The sequence below is a fragment of the Nyctereutes procyonoides genome, unplaced genomic scaffold (assembly GCF_905146905.1).
Source record: "Nyctereutes procyonoides isolate TBG_1078 unplaced genomic scaffold, NYPRO_anot_genome, whole genome shotgun sequence".
Taxonomy (NCBI): Eukaryota; Metazoa; Chordata; class Mammalia; order Carnivora; family Canidae; genus Nyctereutes; species Nyctereutes procyonoides.
Window position 1 is genome coordinate 13359214 of NW_026575134.1, and position 12885 is coordinate 13372098.

General features: G+C 41.5%; 1 protein-coding gene across 1 annotated transcript in view; it reads right to left on the minus strand.

Moving 5' to 3' along the window:
• Positions 1–214: 214 nt before the first annotated feature.
• PIK3CG (phosphatidylinositol-4,5-bisphosphate 3-kinase catalytic subunit gamma) overlaps positions 215–12885 on the minus strand; it is a 35609-nt gene continuing 22938 nt past the window's right edge. Inside the window, exon 11 of the mRNA XM_055300721.1 lies at positions 215–3512. Within this exon, the coding sequence (XP_055156696.1) occupies positions 3234–3512 (279 nt within the window). The 3' untranslated portion in view covers positions 215–3233. The remainder of the gene's footprint in view (positions 3513–12885) is intronic.

The following is a 12885-nucleotide window of genomic DNA, read 5'->3' on the forward strand; positions in this document are numbered from 1 at the left end:
TGTGTACAGAGGACACAAGGGGTCAATTCTTTCATTTTGAATTTACATTGAACAATTTCTCATTAAAAGGCAAATGCAGGTGGGGAGACCTGGACCATCCAGAAGAGGGAATATCTCAACTTTCTGGAATATGTTTGTTAAGGAGTGTGCTTTAAGGGCCTCTAGCATCTGTCCTAAAAAAAAAATGAGTCTTTTGTAAATATGCAGACGAGTACACAGACTAGAACCAGCTTTATTGACCAGAATTATTAGGTTGGGTTAAACAGAAGTAAGACAGCGGAACCCTTAATAATCCCCCAATATTTTCCTTTGTGTTGTAAAACATAATTGATCATTTACTTCATAGCCATGTACATAGAACCTAGTTTACCAAATGCCAGAATTTGTTCTAGAAACTTACTTTCTAAAGTAGTTTTTGGCTCCTTTCAAAAAATAATTTCCATTTACAGAGGACTCACAGCCTCCAAATTATCCTGCAAACTCTAGATCTAACCTTTCTCTAAAAAAACAATTTAGCTCTTGTAAAATATATACTTAGTAAAAAGTTACTTAAAAAAAAAATCAAGAGCTTTCTCTTGGAATTTCTGTGTTTTATCTATAATGTCTCCAGTCCCTCATACTTTAACCGGGGCTTGTTAAGTACTGTCATATGGGGCTAGGTCTCAAACGTCTGCTTTGCTCTACTTAAACAGCATGATTCCAGTCCAAAAACAATAGGCCAATGTTTTAAGTCCTAATGTACAGCCATGGAGATGAGGTATTTTAATTAGAACAGATATAACATTTTGATCTGAACTTGTACAGACCTAGTCCAAATGTAAAATTGAGCACCAAAGCCATTATTCAGATACATACAGTGCAGCTCATGGGCTTGTGACCTGTGTGGTGACTCATAGTCACAAGGTCCCATGCTTGGTTTCATGCTCGGCCGTTGCCATCTCGAGTTTCTTAATAATTTTTGAATGGCAGGCCCCACATTTTCATTTTGCAGTAGGCTCTGCAAATGACGTAGCCAGTCCTCAACACACACAAAAGCTGCTTTGACCTGAATCATCTGACTTGTAATCTTTGTTTTCATCTGGCAGTGAAGACTGAGTTGTGGGGAAGTTCCCCCAAATCTCCTCCCAGGGGGAGATGACCCTTGTTCTAGAACATTTTCAAAGATCTAAAAGTTGTGGTTCATGTGATTCACTGGGAATAATGAAGGAAGGAAACACACCTAGGTAATTTTTATCTGCAAGTCTAAAGAGTTAAAGTTCTACTTTCAGTGAAATGTGGGAGAACCAGGCCCAATGTGGGAGAACCAGGTATCAGTGTATGGAAAGAACCTGTTCATTTGAAGAGAAAATAGGTATGCCCATGTGCCAATAAACTAAATATAAATACATTCCTCTGTAATTCTTCTATCAAGACGATTTCAGCAATTCAAATAAAAAGCAGAATTTGCAAGGCCAAGCTTGGCTGTTCTTTATAAGAATAATGAATACATCTTCTTCTGAATTAGAAAGTGTCATTCTTCCTATTCATCTTCAAAAGAATGGTAGGGAATAGTTGTTGTAAAAATGCCATAAAACATCTCCCTTCCATTAATACAGAGGATTAAACATTTCATTACAGGGCATGGTCCCCTATACAGTGGGGATAGAGTGTGATTTTAAAAGGACAAGTTGTCAAGGAAGAGTTCTTTCTAGACCCCTGAGAGCCAGGGGAAAGGCTCAGCAGGTGTGGAAGCAGTGTTACCAATACCTTCAAAGAGCTTTTGCATATACAAAAAGAAAGATTTGGGCTACACTGAAGTCAAACAGGTATCTATTTAGAAAAAGTTTAAATTAAATATTTATATCTGATTGGGTTTAAACATAGACACTGTTAACAGAGTGATTTCTAGGTAAAGTGTTAACTATATGTAATTTTAAGATATTTTATAAATAATTTAACGATCTTTCTCTAAGGTGAAACAACACTTCCAATAAATAGCAAAAATACTTAGGAGATGAAAAATAGTTTTTAAAGAAGACATTCCAATTTCTACTAGGAAATCTGCAGAATATGTCAGAGTTTAAAAGTCCTTTAAACTGAGAGATGGGCAGGGCAAGTAGTGTTCTTCCTAACTAGAAGTACTGTTTAGATATCCAATACCTTCTTCCATTGAAAAAGAAAAAACTGCCTAGACTAAAATTTTAAATTAAGGCATTTGGAAACGAATCCCTATTTCCTAGAATGTCCTCTTTAATAAAATACTTAAAAGTAAAAAGACTCCATCAAACATTTTTACAGATTAGTACCTAAAGTTCCTGTAACCCTAGAGGAGAGATGGCTTTCAGATTTTTGAATTCTAGGGTAGATGTGTTCAACCCTCGAGGATTTCACAACTTGGGTAAAAAGTTGTGAGAGGGTAGCAGTAAAGGAAGAAGGGAGGCTGGGAGGAAGATAAAAGTAAAAAACCGAGTCCCTTTAGTATCTTCCTGATTCCATGCTAGTGAAGGCTCGAGTAACTGTATTTGACAGTTTACTCTTGGGCAGAGTTGAGACGAATGGTCTCATCTCTGTTACTCTTCTTCACGACCCCACAGCCAGACCAGCAGAGAAGGGCCAGGGCACAAAGGTTCGGATTTTCCAGTATGTGTGCGGGCATCTCAGTTGGACACTCTAAAAGAACCTAATTACAAAGACACTGAAAAGATGAGCTGGCCTTCCTTTGTTTTTAGCAAATAGCTGACATCTACGGATGCTGGGGGGCGGGGTGGGGGGGGAGGGTGTTTCCAAGTGTCCTTCAGGGAACTGAGAGGTTACAGCGATTACATCTTTTCTTCTCAAGAGCTTGAGGAGCATGAGAACAACCAAAATTCAGAATAAACCCAGAGGAAAATAGATGTCACTAATTATTCTCAAGAAGCACTCAATAATAAGATAGTCAAACCAAAGCAGGCAAGATGAGGAAGTAATTAGTTTGTTTAGACTTAGAATGTTCTCCAACATCACCTGAGACAAATGAGGAAAAAAAACCAAAATAACAAACCTGCACATGATTCTAAAACCGAACATTCCTTAAGCAAACAATCCAACATGCCAGTATTTTTCTCTGGTGAAGAGTCCAGCTAGGAACAGGGCTGTCTTTCTGAAGTGCCAGCCTTCATAACGTCCTGTTACATTTTTAGATCCAAGTTTGATGACAAACATGCGGACTTAAAGCTTTAGGACACCTGACTTCTTTTGCATTCTAGCCTGGAGAACTAGGCGGAATGTTTCTCTCCTTGTTTGATGCCCAGGACGAGATGCAGGAACCAGTTAAACTGCACAGTCCATCCTTTGTCCCTGCAAACCTCGATCTGATCGAGAAAATACTTCTTAGCTTCCTCTTCGTTCTTCCCCACTGTTAGAGCATCCCGAATATATTCGATATCTTCTTTGCTTGTTAACTGGGGCATTCCCGTCATCAGCATCATGGAGAACAGGATGATCAGTAGGTTTGTGTGGTGGCGAAGGGCGAGGTAAGCCTTAACGCAGACGTCCTGGACAAAGGAAAGGAAGAGGCTGTTAAGGTTGTTGCCGTAACTAAGTAGGCTGAAGACCACGGGGCTGTCCCAGAATTTAGATGGTGTTATCCTGTCCTCATGGATGGAAGCCATCACCAATGGGGCAGGTGCCCCTCCTCAGATGGAAGCCTTGATGAGAACATAGACTATCTTTAGTGTTGTTGCCTATGTCCAGGGTGTGCTCAAGAAAACTAATTTGGTACACTATATTTCATCTTTTCTCTTACTCTACCTTTTACGTCAATTTCTTTCCTAGAAAATTGAGGGTGGAAATTTCTGTAGTCTCTGAAACAGGGTGAGTCCGTTTTTGAACACCATACTGGAAGCAGTGAACTTTGTTTAAGAATAAGTGTTTTCCAAGGGCTAATGGAATCCAGGGAAATGATGGGAATGTGGGGTTGGAGATTTTGTTTTCATCTCTATTTTACAATCTGTCCGATTCTAAGAAAAACAGATGTATTAGCATTTCGTTGATGTTCAAAACTGTTTGAATAAACCTGGTGATTTTCATACAAATTCTAAATACTTAGTGAGAGGGTTTTAAATGCTTTGGCTCGTGCCTCTTCCAAAAGCCTTAGAGCAGGTGATACAGGTGAGTTAAGTCTACTTGTTAAGCAGGGCATGCTTGTGCCAATGATCCCAAAGTATAGAAGAAATTGCAAGGTTCTCAATTTTATAGCATTGAGAACAACTCAATCTTAATATTGTAACTTGGCAAAGATAGTGTGTTAAGAGAAAACTGAAGTTAATGATTACAGATATAAATATTTCAAATAAAATATGGAGTAAAATATTAAAAGAATAATATACTATCGCCAAGGAGAGTTTATTCTAAAATTGCTAGATCATCAAAAGGTACTGTATTAAACAAAAAAAAATAATAAAAAAAGAAGAAAAGAGAAATAAACAACAAAAAAAGAAAAACAAAAAACGAAAACAAACAAAAAAAAGGCACTGTATTAAAATCCACTTCTGATTTTTTTAAGGTTTTATTTTTAAGTAATCTCTATACCCGACGTGGAGCTCGAACTCACAACCCTGAGATCAAGAGTTGAGTACTCTACTGACTGAGCCAGCCAGTTGCCTCCACTTCTGATTTTTTTAAAAAAGTTAACATGTAACTTAATATGTAACTGAAATGTAAAAGATAAAACGGTTAGTATTTAAAAATAATTTCACTGAGTCCTGGGTGGAAAAAAGGAAAAACACTATAGTAACTAGTTTTTATTAAACTAGCTTTTTATAAAATTAATACATAGGATGCTATAAATAGGAACCATCAGTTAGAAGCATAATGAAAAGACAGATGCTGTGAGTAATGGCAACAAACCCCCCCATGATTCCTGGGATAAATACATACACAAAGCATGCAGAACCCATTTTTTTAAAGTCTAAAAATGTACTGAGAAATTAAAAAAGTCCTTGAATATGTGAAGTGATGTAGCATGATCCTTGGAGATAAGATTGCTTATTATAAAGATGCAAATTCTTCTGAAGTTAATCTATAATGAAATTTCAACAAAAATTCCTATTTGATATTTAAACTCAAGATATGTTTGGAATCCTTAGGGCTTAAAAGAACATTTTGAACAAGTACACTAATGAAGAACAGTGCTTGGCAGGCTAGATACTAAAACATATTCTAAAACTACAATATTTAAAACTCTGGGAATAGCACCTGTTCTTTTCCAAAAAAAGATAAGACATTTTGTAGATGAGAATGGAAAGTTCAGCACACGGATCTGAATACGTGGTATGTGTAATGCGTAACAAAGGTGACTTCTCCAATTAGCGAGGAAAAGATCTATTATTGGATAAATGCGACTGGTGTAACTGGCTCATCATTTGGGGGACAAATAAAGCTTACTCTGTGTGGTATGCCAAAAATGAAATTCCCGATGCATTAAAGATTAAACGTAAAAAGGGCAAACATTTAAATAATCCTAGAGTGGGAAAAGCCTTTATGAAGATGGCTTTCTGAGGTGTGATCTATAAGGTAAAGGTGGAGAGATTATGGAAATGTTATTGAAGAAAAAAAGCTATACACAATGATAGAAGAGATGAATGACAATAGAAAACATATTTACAACACAAGTCACTTCTTCATTACCGGCCTCCAATAGCTCTTACAAATCAATAAGAAAGAGTGGATAAATAGTTGGCTAGATGTATAAGCCAGGGATATAAATGAGAATTCACACTATAAGACATAAGAACAGAGAATAAACATGAAAAAATACTCAACCTCACAAGTAATCAAATAAATGTAACGAAATGAGATGGAAACGTTCACCTACCAAATTGGAAAATTTAAAATTTTTAAAAAAGAATAATGTCCAAAGCTCACCTTTCACAGGCTGGCAGAAGGTGGGAATAGGTATAATTTTCCTAGCAGACAATTTGATAACATGCATCAAAAGCTTTAAATTACTAATAAATGTTATAGAATTTTGTTGATGTGGCAGTTACATGACCTGTGCCATTCGTCAAAATTCAAAGAAGTATACATACAAAAAGGCCCCGTTCTGCTGTAGGTGACTTATGCCTCAATAAACTGGACTTTAAAAAGTTTATTGTTTCCATGCTTAAAATTTACCTTTAAAAAAATGGGATCATTTTTGCAGCGCTCGATCTACAAGAATATTCATTAGAACATCATTTAAAAATGAAGGAACTTGAAGGTAACCTAGACATCCTACAAGTGGGGGTTGATAAAAAGGATTGATGAAAGTACCTCCAAACGTGTGCTGAGTGCTAAGGTGAGATTGTATAGGAATGCTGAATGACCATGTAACTGTGTCTGAGTTAAAAAAGCAGACATAACACATGTGGCATAGGCCCATGTTGGTAAATGAACACGAAACATTTATGTAGAAAAAAGACTATAAGGTTACAGGCCAAAATATTAAGATAGTGACTTTTCTTTTTGCTTTTGGATGATCTTGTCTGTGTCACTTGCATGTGGCAGGAAAAGCGCAACGGTAGTGGTGGTCATGCCTGTATCATCCTGTACATCAAAGCAGGACAGTGTATGCATCGCCCTCTCCAGGTAGAAAAACCCATGGACTATTCTGGCATTAAGTGAGACAACATATATAAGATGCCTAGCACATAGTGAGTGTTCAATACGTTAGTTGTCTCCTTTCCTGCCTGGACGGCAGATCCCTCTATATCTCCTTTCTGCCTACTTGCCATGGAGCTGGAGACTCCCAGACCCAAAAGCCTGGGATATTCCTGCCTCAGCCCTAGTGCATTAGTCTCTTGCATCCTTAGTGACTCCACTTTTGGCCAGAAATCATTACCTTTTGCTCATCCAGAGGACCCAGCAAACTTGCTCTCATTTCTTGGTAATTACACAGGCGAAGGGCAGACTCCACCCGGGGCAACTGGCTCATTAATTTGTCAGCTTGCACAGTTTTCACAAGGGCATAGATGGGGATGCCTTTTGATTTTGAATCAGAGTACATGCTGATTTTTAATTATTTTCGATCCTCTGTACACTGGGGGCTCCAGGCACACCCCTTGCTGTCTGAGCTCACTGTGTAGTCAGACTCTTTAATAGAAAATTTTTGAGAAGGAAAATCAATCTGGGGCCAAGGTATTCTAACAGCAATCAATGGGTGCTCAGTGAATAGTTGTTAAGCGGCAACCCACGGATTCACTTGTCACTGTAACACACAGAGATGTGTTCAAGGAAAAGAATCATCCAGTGTCTCTCTTGATTGCCCTCTCATCCACATAAGGCATTTCCCCTGGCTAGAATTTATTCAGTTTTGATTTTCACTGTGTGCGAAGGGTCCTGTCTGTGAGAAAGAAATGTCATCCCCAAATTGCATGCAGACACAACGTATAGAGACTGAATTCTCTTTGGCTTAGCAGTGGTTAGAAGGGTGGAGTCACATCGCTGCCTGGATTCAAATCTTGGCTTTATTATGGACAAGTTGCTTGTCATTGGAGAAATCACTTAACCTCTCTGGGGCTCAGTTTCTTCATCTGTAGAAGACGAAGAGTAGCACTACCCGCTTCATACGGTTGTGGTGAGATTGAAGTGTGTATAAGTGGTGTATAAGTGGTGGGCAATTAGCAGTGGTCATAGGAGAAGTTGCATTATTGAGCACGCACTTCTCGACGTGGAGGTGGGTAGGGAGTTGGGGGTGTGTAGTGCTGGGCTGCATCTGCAGGTGGTTCTGCTGGAGGGGCACAGCTGGGCGCTGGCGCTGCTCCCCAAGCCCCAGAAGTTTCATTTCTGCCCTTCCCACTCAGCCCCCGGGGTGTGTGAGAGCACCCTGGCTCCGCTGCCTTGGCCCGGAGGCCTGTGGTTTAGGGGACTGAGGATGTGGTCTGGGGAGCTCAGGGGGAAGCACAGAACACAGAAGTGTCTTGCTGGAGCAGTGGATTTTTCCTTTCTGCCAGGGCTGCCTGGCACTGTCCTCCCCAAATCCTCAGTCCGTCCTTCTCAGCTGCCCGGGGAAGGCGTTCTAATACTGAGTGGAGCAGAAGGGATAAAGGAAGACTCTGACCTCAGGAAGTTGGTGTGATGTACTTGTCAACGAGAGTGAATGAGGGATGGGGACCGCTGACAAACTGTTCAGGTTAGCCCAAACACTCTCCACGGGTAGTTAATAGGTAGATTGAGCCTACACTGCGCATCAGCTCTTAATTCCACAGTTGGTTCAGATGCCTTAATTATAGCATCTAGTACGGAAGGAAAGGATTGTTTTTACAAAGCTACCACTCCCATAGGTCTTGGGAACAAAAGAATTCATTACCATTTCAGAGTCAAAACTTCTAGTTGGTTTGTTAACTGGGCCCAATGTGGTTCACCTAAACTGAATACTTTCTATATACAGTCTACTAATTTCTTCACCACCAATGAGCTCTGGCTGCTTTAGACCGTCCAAAGTCAGATGGCATAGGCCTACTTTTTCTTAAACTCCTCCATTCTCATCTAGAACCAAAGTGGAAGTGAAATATTACTGCACAAATCGACAAAAATGAGGAAGTAACTAACCCCAGGACTACAAAACAGGAACTTCAGGGCTGAGGAGAGAGGAGAGAAAAAAACTCACAAAGATTCATCAATGAAAGGCAAGGTCCTCACCCACTGACTTTTCCTAAATAGTAAGGCTGCCTCTGTCTGCTAGAGGAAGGCGATCGTGGAGAGAAATAGTATTTCTGTCAAAGAGGAGTTTATTTTGTTTTGTATATATAAAAAAAAGATCAATGAATTGGCCAGGCAATGCCTTTAGAAGTTGTTTTAGCAAAATGGGGAGACACTGATTAGCCGACCTAATAATGCAGGAGGAAGCACTTTCTCGTAAATCTGAAAGAAGAGTGTGTCTGACACTTGGCTGTACATTTGTTGAGTTTGAATTAGGAATCTTATCTCTAAGGACCTCTTAGAAATGATTCTCAGGCTAGCTCTGTCTACCAGGGGCAGGGCTCTACTGTCATGTTCTCGAATACTTACAAGCTCGTTAGAAACCTACAGGTTACAATTACACTGCCCTGCATTAGTTAGTCTAAATGGACTGTATGTAGGTGGTGTGTGTGTGTGTGTGTGTGTGTGTGTGTGTGTGTGTGTGTGTTCTAGCCTGTTCCAAAAAGGATTGAAGGTGGATTATCTGGATACATAGAGGTCAAAATAACATTACTTTGAAGTGGGTAGAAAAAAAAGAAAGGAAGGACAAAGGAAATGATCACGGTGGGTTTCAGACAGAGACCAGTTCAAACGCTATACGTCACAAATGCTTTATACCTGCGATGGGTGATCTTCAAATATATCTCTAGCCAAAAGGAAAATCAAGCCCGTTACTTCATCCAATGCTCAGAAGATTTTAAGCTACTATTTGTTTAGGAGAAATACAGCCTTTCTAGAAACTACAAACTGATAGAGATTTCGCATGAGGATCTCTATAAAGAGGATGCTTTTTGTAACATGGTGAAAAACACCCTCAGCAATACTCTTTGGGTAGACAAAACAATTCTCTAAAAGAAACTAAACATTGAGAGAAGATGCCAGTTGGAAGGTTATTCTTGACAAAGGCTTAAAAGTCACAGGGGTCCAATATCTTAGGCACTGAGTGACCCTGCATGCTGGCCGATTAACGCAGCAGCCCAACTCAAGGTCATCTTTCAAGGCTGCTTCTGGGGCAGATTCCACACCAGTGGATTCCAACACCTACCAATGGCTGATGCTGGACCCTTCTCTGAGGCTAGTTTCCAATGGAGTACTGAGCATCTCCAGGCCTGGAGAAAGGAGGCTGAGCTTGACCTTGTTAGTGGTCCGGGGTGCAGATCCCAGGAGGGAATCCTTTCTCAACTCGACAGATAAATTTGTCATCTCCCTGTTGAGCTATTATAGGCCTCCATTACAGTAATTTATGGTTCATCAGTTGAGCTCCAATCGACTTCTTTGCTTTGCTTTCTGCTCCCCCTCCCCCCATGCAGCTCTTGTACTGCTTGAAATTGGATGCAAATTTCCTTCCTTGATCCAAATTTCACCACACATTCCCGTCTATAACTGTGTTCCATCCATACCCGACAACTGTACTTTTTGTTCCTAAATACTGATACTAAATACTGACTTCATGCCCTGGCTAAGGTTATTCTTTGTGCCTGGATGTTCCTTCGATCCCTTTTCTGCCTAGCAAAATGGAACTGATCTTATCCATCAAGGTCGGATAAAACCCCATTCATTCACACTCCTTTCTATCCCCAGGGCAGGATTAATTGCTCCCTCTGCAAACCACTTTTGAAATCCTTAAACAAAGCTGTGTGTGTGTGTGTGTGTGTGTGTGTGTGTGTGTGTGTGTGTGTGTCTTCCGCTGTGTGCTGGGGCTATGCTTCTGCTCCTAGTCACCTACGCCCAGCACAGAGTCTGGCACACTCTAAGTAGTCTGCAAACACATGATGAATCAATGCTGGACATGCGTAAGTCAAATTCAATTTTGGCAAGAGCGATTGCTTTAAAATGAGGATGGATTGGGGCGCCTGGGTAGCTTAATGGGTTAAGCCCCTGCCTTTGGCTCAGGTCATGATCCTACTAGGGTCCTGGGATCAAGCCCCGTGTCAGGCTCCCTACTTACCAGGAAGCCTGCTTTTCCCTCTGCCCTTCCAACCCACTCATGCTCTTTCTCTCTCGCTGCTCTTTCCTCTCTCTGTCTGAAATAAATAAAACCCTTAAAAAATTTGTTAAAAAAATAAAAGGATGGATTAGAGAGCAGTCTTATGGAAGGGGGTTAAACTGTAAAGACATCTTGCCTTGCCAAAGCAGTACCTGAGCTTTCTTGGGGCCTGGCACAGTGCCTGAAACGTAGCAGATAGTTAATAAGTGTATGTTGAACTCCTGGGCCTGGTGACTACAACAGGATGGAGCAGGAGGCCCAGAAAGCCGAGCCTGGCAGGTTATAAGTATAGATAGTTCTCAGTGTAGACGGATGCAGGGTTCCCGCATGAGGAAGCGCAGCCAGAGGACAGGAATGGGGAATGCTGGGGAGGGGGCCAGAGTCCTCAGAAGTGTCAGATGGCAAGGTCCCTGTGGTCCTGGTGGTCCCTGTGGCTGGAGGCTAGGAGAGTACTTGAGTTACCAACAAGGCAAATGGCAGGAAGGGGCAGGACCCCAGTCCTAGAGGCAGGTTTAACAAGCAGGGCTGTGCTGTAGAAACTGAGGCAGAAGTGGTTAAAAGAACCTGGGATCCAAGATGAGAGTGAGATGACTGCAGAGGTGGTTCTGAATAACCCAAGGCAGGACTCAGCATGGAGACTAGGCACGGGGCTGAGCCGTAGGGCAAGGGGCCTGGGTATATGCCCTGCTGTGGGGACACGGCCACCAGTGGTGGGCACCAGGCAGGGCCTGAGGAAGCTGCCACCAAGATTAACACAAAGACTAGGTTCCAGACTTCTCTCCTATTAAACGCTTCTTAAGAGTGACATCTAGGGGCAAATGCCTTTTAAGTATGCTCCCCGAGCTGCCTGCTTTGCATAGATGTGCCCCCGCGGGTATCATCTAGCTCCCCTGGTTTCTTCAGCTTTATCTAACATACATATGCTTAGTGCCTACTGGATGCAAAGAACATCTTCAGAATGCTTGTTTATAGTAGGCCACTTTGTTCACACTCCTTGGAAACTACACATCGAGGGTATGCTGTAGGTATAGACTGTGTGTCCTGTTGTCTTGGCATGGCCTACGGACCCCATGGGGGGGTGGATAGGTAATATTTACATTAGTAAGGGAATTGCCACAAAAATAAGAATGGGCACCTTAGGGCGCTTACACATTTCTAGCAATTAATAAAACATTAGATTTCATAATTAGGATTGTCTCCTCTTCTGATGTGTGGATCTGTGACCTGCATCTTGAAGGCTTACGAACATCGGTGTGGTTGTAGTCTGTCAATCTGCTCCTAAGTTGCTATTTCATAAGCTCACAGGATATGATGCATGCTGGAGAAGGAAGAAGCCCCACGGGTCACCTGCTCTCACCCAGCAGCTCACCCTTCTCTCCTCCGCACAGCAAATACCTGCAGAGCGCTCGCTATGTCTCAGGCCCCACAGGAGGGATTCAGGTCAGACGTGACCCTGCTGCACAGGCTTACACACACCATGATACCTGCCACAGGTGCTGTGAGGGCACCGTGCAGGGGCGGGGCAAAGCACAACCGCTCGTGGAGGAGATGGCTCTGGGGAATGTCCTGAAGCTGAGACCTGAAGGGTGTTCCAGGGAAAGGGCCACCGTGACCTTGGCCGAGTGAGAGAATGCAGGGAGAGTACCACGGGGTCTGGCTGGAGAGGACAGGAGCTCCTCGACCAGAACCTTGCAGGGCAAGCTTAGAGGTTTAGATTTTATCCAAAGTGAGGTGAGAAGCCACGGAGCAGTTTAGAGAGAGGAACAATGTGTCTGTCACTTAAGTTCGGTTTTTAAGCAAATTCTGATTAATTTACAACCTTCTAAAAGGCCAAATAATAGAATGAAGGAAAAACACTAAAAGGTTGACAGTGTTCTTTTTTGGAAGGTGGGATAATGGGTTTTTAGTATCTTCCTGATATTTTTAATATCTTACTGGCTTTAAAAAAAATTTATTACTTTTAAAATTAGGAACCCCATCCGCAGGTTCTTCTATGAAAAGAGGAGGAAGCCAGATTTCATTTGCTAATGATATAAATGTATGTGCATGTCATCTACGTTCTCAAGTCATTCAGTGAAATTTAAAGCACAGTGAGTCTAAAATAGTGGGTAAAACGCGTTTTGTCTTTTCACTCTTTGGTAAGGAAGAGATTTTTCAAAGGAGAATTTATCAACCTCGTTATCATCGAAATGTTTCTGTTTGGCACCTGGCGTAACAGGATG